The 13,523-nt window shown below is 43.1% G+C and overlaps 1 protein-coding gene across 7 annotated transcripts in view; it reads left to right on the top strand.

The window, feature by feature from the left end:
• The window catches only part of LOC135098294 (fibrocystin-L-like), a 28,453-nt gene extending 18,644 nt beyond the window's left edge, over positions 1-9,809 (top strand). For 3 of the 7 annotated variants that reach the window (XM_064000554.1, XM_064000559.1, XM_064000556.1), the window contains 4 exons: positions 1,303-1,429; positions 1,543-1,582; positions 6,397-6,521; positions 6,671-6,806. In XM_064000554.1, the coding sequence (XP_063856624.1) occupies positions 1,303-1,429; positions 1,543-1,582; positions 6,397-6,445 (216 nt within the window). In that variant the 3' untranslated portion in view covers positions 6,446-6,521; positions 6,671-6,806. Of the gene's footprint in view, positions 1-1,302; positions 1,430-1,530; positions 1,583-6,156; positions 6,522-6,670; positions 6,907-7,252; positions 7,436-8,489; positions 8,839-8,966; positions 9,171-9,469 lie in introns of those variants that run through there. The other 4 variants (XM_064000561.1, XM_064000553.1, XM_064000555.1 and 1 more) reach the window with 4 other exon arrangements.
• The last annotated feature ends 3,714 nt before the right edge of the window (positions 9,810-13,523 follow it).

Genomic DNA, 13,523 nt, shown 5'->3' with positions numbered 1-13,523 from the left:
GCGATTAGTGTATGCCACTGTCCATGTCCCTCCCTCTCTTAGAGCTGTGCCTCTGCACCCTTCACTCTTCACATGTACCACTTCCTCAACCTTAGGTCCATTACTCTCCAGAAGAAAGTTCCTTTTCCTCTTGTGTTCTCTGTTCATTCCTTTCTTTTGCTTCACTTCTCAATTCATTAAGTTTCTTCCTTTCTTCCTCATTCATTTCTCTTCTAATCCAGCCTTATTTAAACTTGTTACTTTTGGCTAGCTTCCACGCATTTGCCAATGTTTCTTCAGCTGTTGTTTGGGATTTTAGTTTGATTTTCAATGGTCTACTTTTTCCTTGATCATATTTACCAATCCTGTACACCTCTATTTCATCTTCCAGCTTTGTATCCCCTTCGTTTATCACACTCAGTACTAATCGAGCTGTTTTTCTTTGTTCTGCTTCTCTTTTATACCAATTTTTTTTATCTCACTTTCTTCCAGGCCAAAGATCATTACACTCTTCATTTTATCTACAGTGTCTCTTACCAGGTTTTCCTTTTCCTTTATTACCTTTATAAACTCTCTTGTCAAGCGTTCTTTACTTCTCTGGTCCTTCACTACTTCTCTATAACTCACTTTTTTCTCCAACTGTGTGTGTGTGTGTGTGTCAGTGTGTGTGTGTGTGTGTGTCAGTGTGTGTGTGTGTGTGTGTGTGTGTTTGTTCTTATGTAATTTTATTTTTAAAGAATTTAGTAATTTGTAATTTGTAATGTCTTATCTTTTAAAGTTAATTTGTCATATTTATCTTTAAAGCTATGAATGCTTTGTGTGTGTGTGTGTGTGTGTGTGTTTGTGTGTGTGTGTGTGTGTGTGTGTGTGTGTGTGTGTGTGTGTGTGTGTGTGTGTGTGTGTGTGTGTGTGTGTTTAAAGCTATGAATGGTTCCTGCACACATAAATTGGTCAGTCAGTGCCTTCCACTGGCTAATTGCTCTGTCAGGAAAACTATATTTGTATCACATACAAGCTGCATCACACATAGCTTGGATGATTTGCGCCCACAGCACATAAAGATAACACCAACAACATACATATGTTGGTGTTACATTTTTTTTGGTGTGGCTACTTTTTGCGTATGAGACAGAGCCAAAGCTACATATGATGCTGCTAAGTGAAAAATGTATTTTAGGATTACAAATACTATTTTCTCACATTTTCTTTCCTCTTTTGTTTGTACAATTTCTTACTGTAAGAGTGTGTCATGATGGTGATGATGGTGGTAGTGGTGTTAGGTTAGGCCAGGCCATCACCTCCTGACCCTCTCCACTCTGGCAGGAGGGCACGGTGGATGTGGTGGTGGATGTGGGCGGCACAAGTGGCTCCCTCCCTTCCTCCTTCACTTATGACGTCTCACTGTCACCCACCATCATTGTCCTTTCCCTCCACACCCTCTCCCTCTTTGGTGAGTCTCTTATCCTCCTCCTGTTCCTCCTCCAGTTGTGGAAACAGTGAAGATCTAAGTCATAACAAATATTTTCTCTTTGTTTCTGTGTCTTATTTTCTCCTCTCTCACAGGTCAAGAGGAACAAACTTTGGCACTTCAGGATCAGTTCATGTGAGTGTCATTCTGTCCTTCCCTCCCTCCCTCCCACCCAGTAAAAGTCAGGAAAACATAACCTATTCCCTCCATCTCAATCTCAATCTCAATATTTAATGTGTAGGGTGCATATGGGGAGCTGGCTGCAAGGAGATGTCAGAGAGGGAAAAGGTTATTTGGGGGTTGGGTGAGGGGAAAACTAAGTGTCCAGGATAGGAGTTTTATGTGCATGTTCTGAAATGTGGGAGTGTTAGGTGTTTGAATGCACGTGCTGTGTTTGTGAGGGGGAGTCCGTTCCAGCTGCATGTGGTCCATGGAAGTGTGAATGCTTGAAAGTCTGTGTTATCGTGGTATGTTGAATATTTGTGGTTGTGTGTGTTATGGGTACTAGCTGTGTGTGGTGTAAGTATTCATGTTTGTTGATGTCAGTTTGATGGTTTGTGAGTTTGTGCATTATTGTCATTATTGTTAGTCTGTGTGCTTCTCTGTGAAGTGTGAGGGTGTCCATATTTAATTGTTTAATGTGTGTTGTTATGCCAGAAGTTTGTGTGTAATTGTTTTGTAATGAACCTGGCTGTAGCTATGTTGAGCTTTTCCAGCCTCTTTATATTTGTCTGTGTGTGTGGGTCCCCAAGACAGTGACCTGAGGGACACCTGAACAGACAGGGACAGGGTCAGATGCAACACTGTCAAGAAGAACACGTTAGGTCCTGTCGGAAAGAAAAGAAGTGACCCAGTGAAGAATTGGTCCAGTGCTGCCACAATGCTGTAGTTTCAGAATCAGTCTTTTGTGGAGTACTTTGTTAAAGGCTTTGGCAAAGTCTAGCACGATAGTGTCAACTTGTTTGGCATCACGTCTGTCTGGGTGTCTTGTAATGTCATGGTGGGTAACAGTGAGTTGTGACTCGCATGATAATTTTGGTTGGAATCCATGTCGTGTGGTCTGATAATACGTATGTTGTTTGTGTCAAGATGATTTATTATGTGTCTGTGTATGATGTGTTGAAAGATGTGGGAGATGATAAAGGTGGGAGAAATGGGCAATAATTAGAAGGGTCACTCCAGACACCTGCCTTGAAAATGGGGTGACATCAGCACAAAGCCAGTCAGAGAGAAGAGAGGATGCATGAAGAGGTTGGGTAAAGATCACTTAGAGGATGGGTGGAAGGCTGAGAGCAAGGATGAGGGCACAAGTCTTAAGGAAAAAGGGGGGGGGAGACTTTTATCAAGTCCAGGTGATCTAGTGGTGTCCAGAGTCTGTGGTGACCTCTGCATTCCGTCTGTCCTGATGTCGAGGGGAGGGAATGGTGGGTAAGGGCTATTTGGCTTGTGTGGGGTTTTTCTGGATGAATACAGAGTGGAACTGTGTGTTGAGTAAGTGCTCTTTGTGTTCTGGCGTGGTAGCAAGAGTGTCGTCGCAGTCTTTAAGGACAAGTACTGTACTTGATGGCTTATAAGCCATGCCTTTTTACCAAAAAAAAGTCTGAGAAAATAAGCATGCGTCTTATAAGGCCAAGGTTCAGCTTTGGAGCAGTGGCCACTGGTAAGTCTGTGGCAACAGTGGCCTTTAAAACAAACCCCAAACATCTTTGCACATGTAAACAAAGTGATGACCATTTCTACACTTCAAAAACAACTTTTTTTTGGAAGATAACAATGTATAACAGGTGGGACTTGCCAGTAATTCACATAAAATAACACCAGTCAGGAAGAAATTAAGTGATGACCCTCACATTGCATGTACCAAAACAAACTCACGGTGGGTCACACACCAAACCTGGTGACACGTGCAAGATTCACTGTGTTCCTTAGTGTGATGCCATTATTCCTTGAAGTGAGACACACCTTCATACAACTGAAATTGTGCCTATCTTCTAACATTATTAGCTTGCTTACGTGTTCAATAAAACTCAAAGCTAATGAGAAACTATTGCTTTTTTAGAAAATAGCTTACTATCTAATAAAACAAAAGGTTTTATAAGTGAAGAAAGCATCATACAAACTTTAGTATCCCTCTGGGCTCTGACAGTGTCTTTGCCTACACCATATTTGTTCACATCTCACAGCAGGATTGGTGTTTGGTAGTGTTAGTAGGTCTTAGCAAATATAGAAGTTTTTAAATGTAAAATATTGGGGTCTAATAAGGATCTGAATACGTAAGAGAGGCCTTCAAATTTCAGTTGAAACCCTTCAGTTCATATTCAGAGCATATTTATCTTTTTTTTTTTTTTTTCAATGCCTGCCCAAAGTGAGGTGTGCCTTATAAGCCCATGCGTCTTATAAGCCGTCAAATACTGTATGTTTGTTTTGTCCTGTCTGCATGACTTGAGGAATTTGAAGAAGTGTTTTGGTGTTGTTTCTAACATTATCTGTGAGATATCTACAAAGGTGTTCACGTTTGGTCTTCTTTATGTTTTTTGGCAAGATTCTTTTGGAAAGATCTGAAGGCGGCCCATTTCCCTGGTGTGTTCTGTGATTGTTTGCATCTGTCATCTCTGTTTTCTGTGGTGTTGTTTCCATAGGTTCCTGGAGAACCAGGGGAGTGTATGTCTACATGAGGGTGTTTTCTATGGGCTGTAGTTGTTCATGGTGGTGTGTATGGTGTGTCAGGCTGTTCCAGTTTCTTGGAGGAGTCCAGAGTATGAGTCAGAAGATAGAAAATTGTCTCTGTAGAGTGTTTAATTGAGTCTGTCAGCTCTAGAGTAGAGTAGGATTGACCCACATCTGTGTTTTTGTCTTGTCGGTAGAAGGTCTATGTCAACTGGAACATTGTTGTGGTCATTTAGTCCTGGAACTACCTGGGTGTTTATTATATTGTGTATGTTGTTTTTGAGAAGGTCTAATGTATGGACTGTGGTGAGAAGGCCTCTGGCACCAGAGGGGTGTGTGGTAGCCTGTGTTTTTGTTGGCTTGAGTACTGTTTGCATGAGTGAAAATGTATTTTTGTTGTCAATTAGTGTGTTGTGTAGCTGGCACCTGTTTGTGTGGGGAATGATAGGGTTGAAGACATCAGTGTCATAGGGATTGGAGGGGGACGTAGTGGTCCAGTTGATGTCAGGGAGGTTGAAATCATGTACAATCCAGATGTGTTTGTCTGGTGTGAGGTGTGAAAGAGCTGTGTGAAGGTTGTGTGAGTATTCTGTGTTGGAAGATGGAGGTCTGTTGAAAGCTGCAAGTAGAACCCCATGGCCTCTCTGCACAAGACTTTCTTCCTTCTCTCACCCCAATTTTGTCCACCTCTGTAATGCAAAAGTTAACCTGTATTCTCAATCATTCATCCTTTTCTCTGGTAAACTCTGGAACTCCCTGCCTGGTTCTGTGTTTCCTCCTTCCTATAGCTTGAACTCTTTCAAGAGGGAGGTTTCAAGACATTTATCCTTCAATTTTTGACAACCACTTTTGATTATGCTTGGGGACCAGCACCTCAGTGGGACTTTCTTATAAATGTATTGCCCTTGGCTGGTTTCCTTCCTACATAAAAAAAAAGTGAATTACAGTTAGAAATTTTTATGACTGTCTTGCTAAATGGTGGAGGAAAGACTTCTGCAGAATCTGTGTCGGGTGTTAAGCATGTTTTGGTACCTACAGTGAAGTCTGGGTCATTTGTGTGTAGGGCAGGAGAGGCACTGGGAGAGGTTGCTAGGGGAGTTGGGGAATGGGGGAAGGTTTAGGTGAAGGGGGTGTAAGAGAGGTGAGGGTAGTCATGATGTGCAGGAAATGCCAAAAGCAATGGGAAATGGCCCTGGTTGACAGATTGATGGACTGGTGTTACAAGGGTGTTTAGGTGATGTGGAGTTTGAATGTCTTGTTGTGTGGTGGGATGTGTGGCTAGGTGTTGGTGGTTGTGAGGGTGAGTGTTGCTGGTTCATGGAAGGAAAATGTATATGAGATTTGTTAGTACTATGTGTGCATAGCAGGTCAAAGGAGCTAGAGGTTGGAATAGGAGGTAGTGAGAAAGAAGATGTAGAGACATTAGGAGAGCCACATCTGCTGCAGATACACACGATACTATTGTTAATTGATCCGTGGTGCACCTGTGCAAACGATCTGATGCAGCCGACATGACACCACACAGCATGCTTGGACCGGTTACAGCAGATATCACATTGGATGCCCCTTTGCCTCACTAAGCTGCTTTGGCACAAACTGTCTTGAATGTGTGTTTGTATTGTTGTGGTGTGTTTTGGAGCAGTGTGAAGCATCTTGGCTAAGTGTGATGTTGGTGCTTGTGGATGATTTGGATGTGTGGTGTGGGGATGTAACTGTTCATGTCTGCACATGGCATATTAGTGTGTGTAGTGTAAGTGCCAAGAGTATTCCTGTTACCATGCTGAAGGCAAGGTGTAGCAGTATGTGGCATCTGTACTGGTGTGTTCTTACCTTCCATGAGTGTGCTTGTGTGGTGTTTTCTTGTTGTTGGCCAAAGCAACATTGCTGTTGCTGGTCATGGTGACTGGAACAACTGTTTCTGACATTTATGTGCTGCCTTGCTAGGAACTTTTTTTTTATTCTAAGAAAGTGATAAGACTTATTGAGTTAATAAAAAAGTAAAAAAGAGGCCAGAAAGATTTTAGAAATTAAATTGTGTGTCAAAGCAATGTATTGAACATTTATCTGAGGAGAAGGCAGGGCAGGGGAGGGGCCAGGTGCCGGGGAACAGGAACAAGGGTAGGGAGCCGAGGTGGAAATGTCCATTCATCTCAGAGTCAACAACCAAATTCCCTAGTACTGATATAAAGTCACTACTTCCCCCTCTGACCTTCCTAGTAACCCTGACCTAACCTATCACTTTCCCAATACCCCTGACCTGACCTATGACCTCATGCCGCCAGATCGGATCAGAGCTGTGTTATACGACTCATTGGAGTAACATCAGCGTGAGCTGTCTTACCCCGGCACTGTCGGCTGGCACTCATACCCTGGTACTCTCCACTGATGGCTTTGGTGCTGCTGCCAGGTGGGTGTTTCTCTCTCTCTCTCTCTCTCTCTCTCTCTCTCTCTCTCTCTCTCTCTCTCTCTCTCTCTCTCTCTCTCTCTCTCTCTCTCTCTCTCTCTCTCTCTCTCTCTCTCTCTCTCACTGATAATAGAGTGACGATGTTGTGGCAGGGAAGTGGAGTACGTACTGCAGGTGACCTCGGCCTCAGCTACCCAGGGGTCAGTGAAGGGTGGCACGCTGGTCAGGCTGGGCGGCACAGGCTTCAGCTCGGATTGTTCCCGCCTCAAGGTGAAGCTGGGCCAGGTGTATGAGTGTGAGGTGCTGCAGTGCTCCGATGAGGCCCTCACCTGCATCACCAGGCCCATCACCACCAACCACAGGATTGTGAATGTTGGCACCAGCTCTGGTGAGGCGCTGATTCATACACACACACACACACACACACTTGATGATGCAGAATTCCTGTTAAAGTATCACTAGAGTCACATAAACACCCTTGAAAACTCCAATAACATCCTGTGCAGTCAGTTAAACTATCTCTATCCTTGTTAAACTGCCCATAAAATTCCGAAAGTGCCTCTGAAAACCTGCAGTAACTTCCACCAGAACCTGTTAAAAGCAGTCAAGATAAGATGCTGAAACACTGATGAACACAGATGAAGCCTTTATCAAGCACCTCTCACTCACCAAACCTAGTCATCTTAGTACCATTTGTGGACTTCAAGCAACCCCATTACCTTCAATTTTCACAGAGACTGTACCATGGTATCCTCGTGTGCTGGAGGTAGTGGAGGGAGACTCAGTAACCTGGCAGTGGAGTAAGGTGTCTGAGAACTCACAGCTGCAGTACGGAGTGTGTGAGGTGGCCAGCCCTGTGGATAACTGTGAGGACGCTGATGGTTCTGGCTTCTTCTCAGGGACACAGACTGCTGCAGGTAAGGACAGAGAGACTGGGATGAGGTGAGGGGGAAATTGAGACAGGAAAGCACAGAAGTGAAGTGAGAGAAATGAAGGGATAGAAGGATAGTGACAAGGAGAGAAAGAGAGAGATTGGAGAGTGTAAACAGGAAGGAAAGGAAGGAGGATGGATTGAAAAGAAAGAAGGAAGAGAGAGAAGGATGGAAGTGGAGGAAGAGCGGAGAAAAATGAAAAGAAATAGGCAGGAGGAGAAATATGAGTAGTTTTTTTTTTCTGTAGGAAGGACACTGGCAAAGGGCAACAAAAATCCAATAAAAAAATATGTCCACTGAAATGCCAGTCTCATAAAAGGGTCAAAGCAGTAGTAAAAAATTGATGAATAAGTGTCTTGAAACCTCCCTCTTGAAGGAATTCAAGTCATAGGAAGGTGGAAATACAGAAGCAGGCAGGGAGTTCCAGAGTTTACCAGAGAAAGGAATGAATGATTGAGAATACTGGTTAACTCTTGCATTAGAGAGGTGGACAGAATAGGGTTGAGAGAAAGAAGAAAGTCTTGTGCAGTGAGGCTGCAGGAGGAGGGGAGGCATGCAGTTAGCAAGATCAGAAGAGCAGTTAGCATGAAAATAGCGATAGAAGATAACAAGAGATGCAACATTGCAGCGGTGAGAGGCTGAAGACAGTCAATTAGAGGAGAGGAGTTGATGAGACAAAAAGCTTTTGATTCCACCCTGTCTAGAAGAGCAATATGAGTGGAACCCCCCAGACATGTGAAGCATACTCCATACATGGACGGATAAGGCCCTTGTACAGAGTTAGCAGCTGGGGGGGGTGAGAAAAACTACTACTAATACTGCCACCACTACTACTACTACTGTTAATACTACCACCATGACTACCACTATTACTATTACTACTACTGCTACTGCTGCTGCTGCTGCTACTTCTACTACTACTCCCACCAGTACTACTACTACTACTACTACTACTACTACTACTACTACTACTACTACTACTACTACTACTACTACTACTACTACTACTACTACTATTACTACTATTGCTTTCCCGCAGGCTCTTTCACAGTGGCCTTCCCCCAGCAAGGCATCCACTATTATGCTGGCCCCACACTGCCTGGTGGTGTGGTGATGCGGGGCCAAGTCAACGTGGTACGGCCACCTCATCAGGCCCTCAGGATGGCCGTACTGCTGGGTAACAAGGAAGCCACCTACCAGGTTGCCGGGAGTCAGGTCGTCAACATGAGTGGCTGTGACCCCATCCTGGAGATGCCTCTGGATGGGTGTGACCTCCCCGACCTGACCACACCAGAAAATGGATACCTGTACTTTCATTTCCACACCTGTCACACACCTGTGGTCTCTGCCCTGGCCTCCTCCACCACCCACACTGTGAAGGGCCTGAGGTGAGGGCAGGCTGGCGCAGGCCAGGGTCCCTCTTGCATTAGTGATGGTAATGGTAGTAATGATAGCAGCACCAGTGGCAGTAATAATGGTTCCCCACGCTGAGTGTTTCCTGTTTTCTTTGACACAGCGGCCTGCAGGTGGTGGGCGGCGACTCTCTCACCATCACTGGATCAGGCTTTGGTGACCTGGCCTGCCAGGTAGAGGTCAGTGTTGGTGAAGCATCCTGTAGTGTGACCTCTGCTTCAGACACCTCTGTGACCTGCGATCTGGACAACCTGGACAACCTGAGGTCGGGTGCATACCTGCCCATCACTGTCAAGGCAATCAACAGGTGAGTGCAGCTAACATACAGACAGACAGATAGACAGACAGGTCAGCACAGATGAGAGAAACTGGATGTTTGAGATGATATGAGAAAAAAAAGGAACATGCTTCAATGACAGAAATACAGCTTTGTACCACAGCAGCATCACTACACCACAGCACCACCACACCTCACCACACTATCATACACCACATTACTGCACTACACCACCAGAGCATCACCACACAACACCATGGCATTGCCATGCCACCACAGCATCACTGCACCTCACCACACCACCACACCTCACCACGCCTCACCTGCAGGGGCATAGCAGTGACAGACATCACAGGGTACAGCAGTGAGGGCCGTGTGGTGGTGGTGCCGCAGGTGTCCTCCCTCAGTCCCCTGGAAGGCTCCCTGGGTGGCAGCACCCTGCTCACCATCAGTGGAAGTGGTCTGCAGGGTCTGGTTGCCTCTCCTGTGGTGCTGGTGGGGGGCCAGACCTGTGTGGTGCAGAGTGTCTCCTCCACCACAGTCACCTGCCTCACTCCACCCTCCACCTCTGCCACCGTGGCCACCTTCACTCTGACTGTGGCTGGTGTAAGTGTTGTGTGTGTGTGTGTGTGTGTGTGTGTGTTTATTGTGTAGGAAGGACACTGGCCAAGGGCAACACAAATCCAATAAAAAAAAATGCCCACTGAAATGTCAGTCCCATAAAAGGGTCAAAGCAGTAGTCAAAAATTGATGAATAAGTGCCTTGAAACCTCCCTCTTGAAGGAATTCAAGTCATAGGAAGGTAGAAATATAGAAGCAGGCAGGGAGTTCCAGAGTTCACCAGAGAAAGGGATGAATGATTGAAAATACTGGTTAACTCTTGTGTTAGAAAGGTGGACAGAATATGGGTGAGAGAAAGAAGAAAGTCTTGTGCAGCGAGGCCGTGGGAGGAGGGGAGGCATGCAGTTTGCAAGATCAGAAGAGCAGTTAGCATGAAAATAGCGGTAGAAGACAGCTAGAGATGCAACATTGCGGTGGTGAGAGAGGCAGAAGACAGTCAGTTAGAGGAGAGGAGTTGATGAGACGAAAAGCTTTTGATTCCACCCTATCTAGAAGAGCAGTATGAGTGGAACCCCTCCAGACATGTGAAGCATACTCCATACATGGACGGATAAGGCCCTTGTACAGAGTTAGCAGCTGGGGAGTGAGAAAAACTGGCGGAGACGTCTCAGAACGCCTAACTTCATAGAAGCTGTTTTAACTAGAGATGAGATGTGAAGTTTCCAGTTCAGATTATGAGTAAAGGACAAACCGAGGATGTTCAGTGTAAAAGATGGGGACAGTTGAGTGTCATTGAAGAAGAGGGGGATAGTTGTGTGGAAGGTTGTGTCGAGTTGATAGATGGAGGAATTGAGTTTTTAAGGCATTGAACAATACCAAGTTTGCTCTGCCCCAATCAGAAATTTTAGAAAGATCAGAAGTCAAGCGTTCTGTGGCTTCCCTGCGTGAAATGTTTACCTCCTGAAGGGTTGGACGTCTATGAAAAGACGTGGAAAAGTGCAGGGTGGTATCATCGGTGGAGTAGATAGGACAAAAAGTTTGGTTTAGGAGATGATTAATGAATAATAAGAAGAGAGTGGGTGACAGGACAGAACCCTGAGGAACACCACTGTTAATAGATTTAGGAGAAGAACAGTGACTGTCTACCACGGCAGCAATAGAACAGTCAGAAAGGAAACTTGAGATGAAGTTACAGAGAGAAGGATAGAAGCTGTAGGAGGGTAGTTTGGAAATCAAAGCTTTGTGCCAGAAGCTTTGGTGCACTGATGGGTGTGTGGAGTTCCAGCCAAGGCTGCATGTGTGTGCATATTTTACCTAGTTGTAATTTCCAGGGCCTGAGGTATGCTTGTGTGGTCCTGTCTCCATATCTACACTTGTGCAGTTGTTCCTTAAAGTTGCACACACTTGTTTCCAGTACTACCTCCTCACTGAGCTTGTTCCATACTTCTGGATTTCTTTGTTGGAAACTGTTTCTTTATGTTATTCAAGCATCTTTCTTTTTTTATTTTTTTGCTGTGGCCTCGTGTGTATCTGGTATTTTCTACTTCTCTTAGCAGCAGTTTCTCATTATCAATTTCTTCCATTCAATTCCACAATTTATATATAGTTATTAAGTCTTCCTGTTCTCTTCTTTGTTCCAATGTGGCAGATTTATCTTCATTAACTTGTCTTCATACGTTAATTCTTCCAGTTCTGGAACCATCTTCATTGCCATCCTTTGTATTCTTTCTATTTCTTTGACATGTTTCATCTTGTGGGAAGACTACACTGATTTAGCATATTCCAGCTTTGGTCAAATCATAGTGGTAATTATCTTTCTCTTCATACCTTTATCCATGTAGTGGAATGCTGTTTTAATATTTCTCATCGTTCTATATGTATCTCTGAACATCTTCTGTATGTGCATCTCTGATTATTGACTGTCCTGTATATTCACTCCCAGATCTTTCTCTTCTTGTACTTTTATTATTTCTGCATTTCCCATTTTCTAGATCCATTTTGGTCTCTTTTCACTTTTTCCCACTTACATTACATGACATTTTTTCATATTAAACTCCATCTCACATTTCTTGCTCCAGTCCCAGATTTTATTCAGATCCTCTTGTAGATTTTCAGTCTTTCATATGTTTTTGTAATTTTGCATCATCTGCAAACAAATTTGTGTAACTCATTACTCCTTCTGGCATATCACTGGTGTAGATAAGGAAAAGTATTGGTGCCAGCACTGATCCTTGTGGTACTCCACTATCTACTTTTCTCCATTTTGACTTTTACATCCTTTACTGCCATTCTCATTTCTCTTCCCTTTAAGTAGCTTTCCATCCAGTTTATTATTTTTCCATTTAATTCTCCAACATTTTCTAGCTTCCATAGTAGCCTGTTGTGGGGAGCTTTGTCAAAAGCTTTTTTTTTTTTTTAGATCTAAATGCACACAGTCTACTCATCCATCCCTCTCCTGCATTATATCAGTCACTCTTGAATAGAAGCTGATCAGATTTATTACACATGATTGTTTTTATCTAAAGCCATACTGCTTTTCTGATATTATATCATGTTCTCTAGAAGTTTTGTCCACTGCTTCTGCGTCACTTTTTCACAGATCTTGCATACTATGCTGGTCATTGATACTGGTCTGTAGTTTAATGGCTCTTCTTTTTTTCCACATTGATAAATTGGCACTATACCTGTTCTCTTCCATTCCTTAGGCACTTCCAATTGATACTGAGCATTTTATTATGTCATATACTGGTTCAATTAACTGTTTCCTGTTAAAATGAAACCTGATACTCCATCTGGTCCTGTTGCTTTTCTCTCTTCCAGTTCCTCAACCATTTAATAAAGTTCTTTGATTACTGTAATTTCCCACATTTGTTCTTTTGTGTTCACATCTTGTGGTTCTTTAAATTCTGATTCTTTTGTGAAAACTTGGTGGAACTTTTTGTTTAGCAATTCACTCATGTCTTTTGGGTCTTCATATGTTTCATGTCCATCCTTCAACTGTTCTAGTTTTTCTTTGAGTTTAATTTTTCCATTTATGAATCTAGAATAGTTTTGGTTTGTCCTTGCACTTCTCAAGTGCATCTTTTACATATCCTTTTTCTTTCCCTCTCCTTATTTACACATATTCATTTCTTGCTATCTTAAAGTCTTTATTTTTTTGGTTTCCACTTCTTTTCGTTGTTATCCATGCTTCATCTCTTTTCTCTTTGCTCTTGCACATCTTGCGTTAACTACACCAGTTTTCCTTTTTCTTTAGGTTTGTATAGTGGGACATATTTATTCACTCCTGCCTCATATAGTCTTATATTGCCTTGCATATAATTTGCTCTCTTCAGCTTTCTCCTGTCCGTTGCTTCATAGAATCTCGTAAGATATTTACGTTAGCTTTTCCATAGTTTCTCCTGTTTTGTTTGTAGGATTCATCCTCTGCACTGACATCACTGTCAGTCTCTATTTCTATCATTATATGGTCACTTTTTTCCATGGGGGACATGTACCATTTCTTTAGTTAGGTCAATTCCTTTTGTTAATATTAAGTCAAGTCTTGTTGGTTCATCATCTCTTATATATCTTGTATTTTTGGTCACCCATTGCATCATTGTGTTTTCTATAGTCAGCTTCATAAATCTTTCTCACCATGCAGTCTTGTTTCCTCATGCCTTGAATGTTTCCTAATTTATTTCTTTGCAATTGAAGTCACCAACCAATAATTCTGTTTTATTACTTTTGATTAATTTACTCAAATGCTGAGTGGTATCTTCTATTATTTTCTCACAGCCTTCCTTGCTCCAAGAATTTGTTTTTGGGTGGTACGTGGGTTGT

Source organism: Scylla paramamosain, unplaced genomic scaffold (genome assembly GCF_035594125.1).
Source record: "Scylla paramamosain isolate STU-SP2022 unplaced genomic scaffold, ASM3559412v1 Contig54, whole genome shotgun sequence".
NCBI lineage: Eukaryota > Metazoa > Arthropoda > Malacostraca > Decapoda > Portunidae > Scylla > Scylla paramamosain.
Note: the sequence above shows the minus strand (reverse complement) of the source record. Positions and strands in the feature narration are given on the sequence as shown.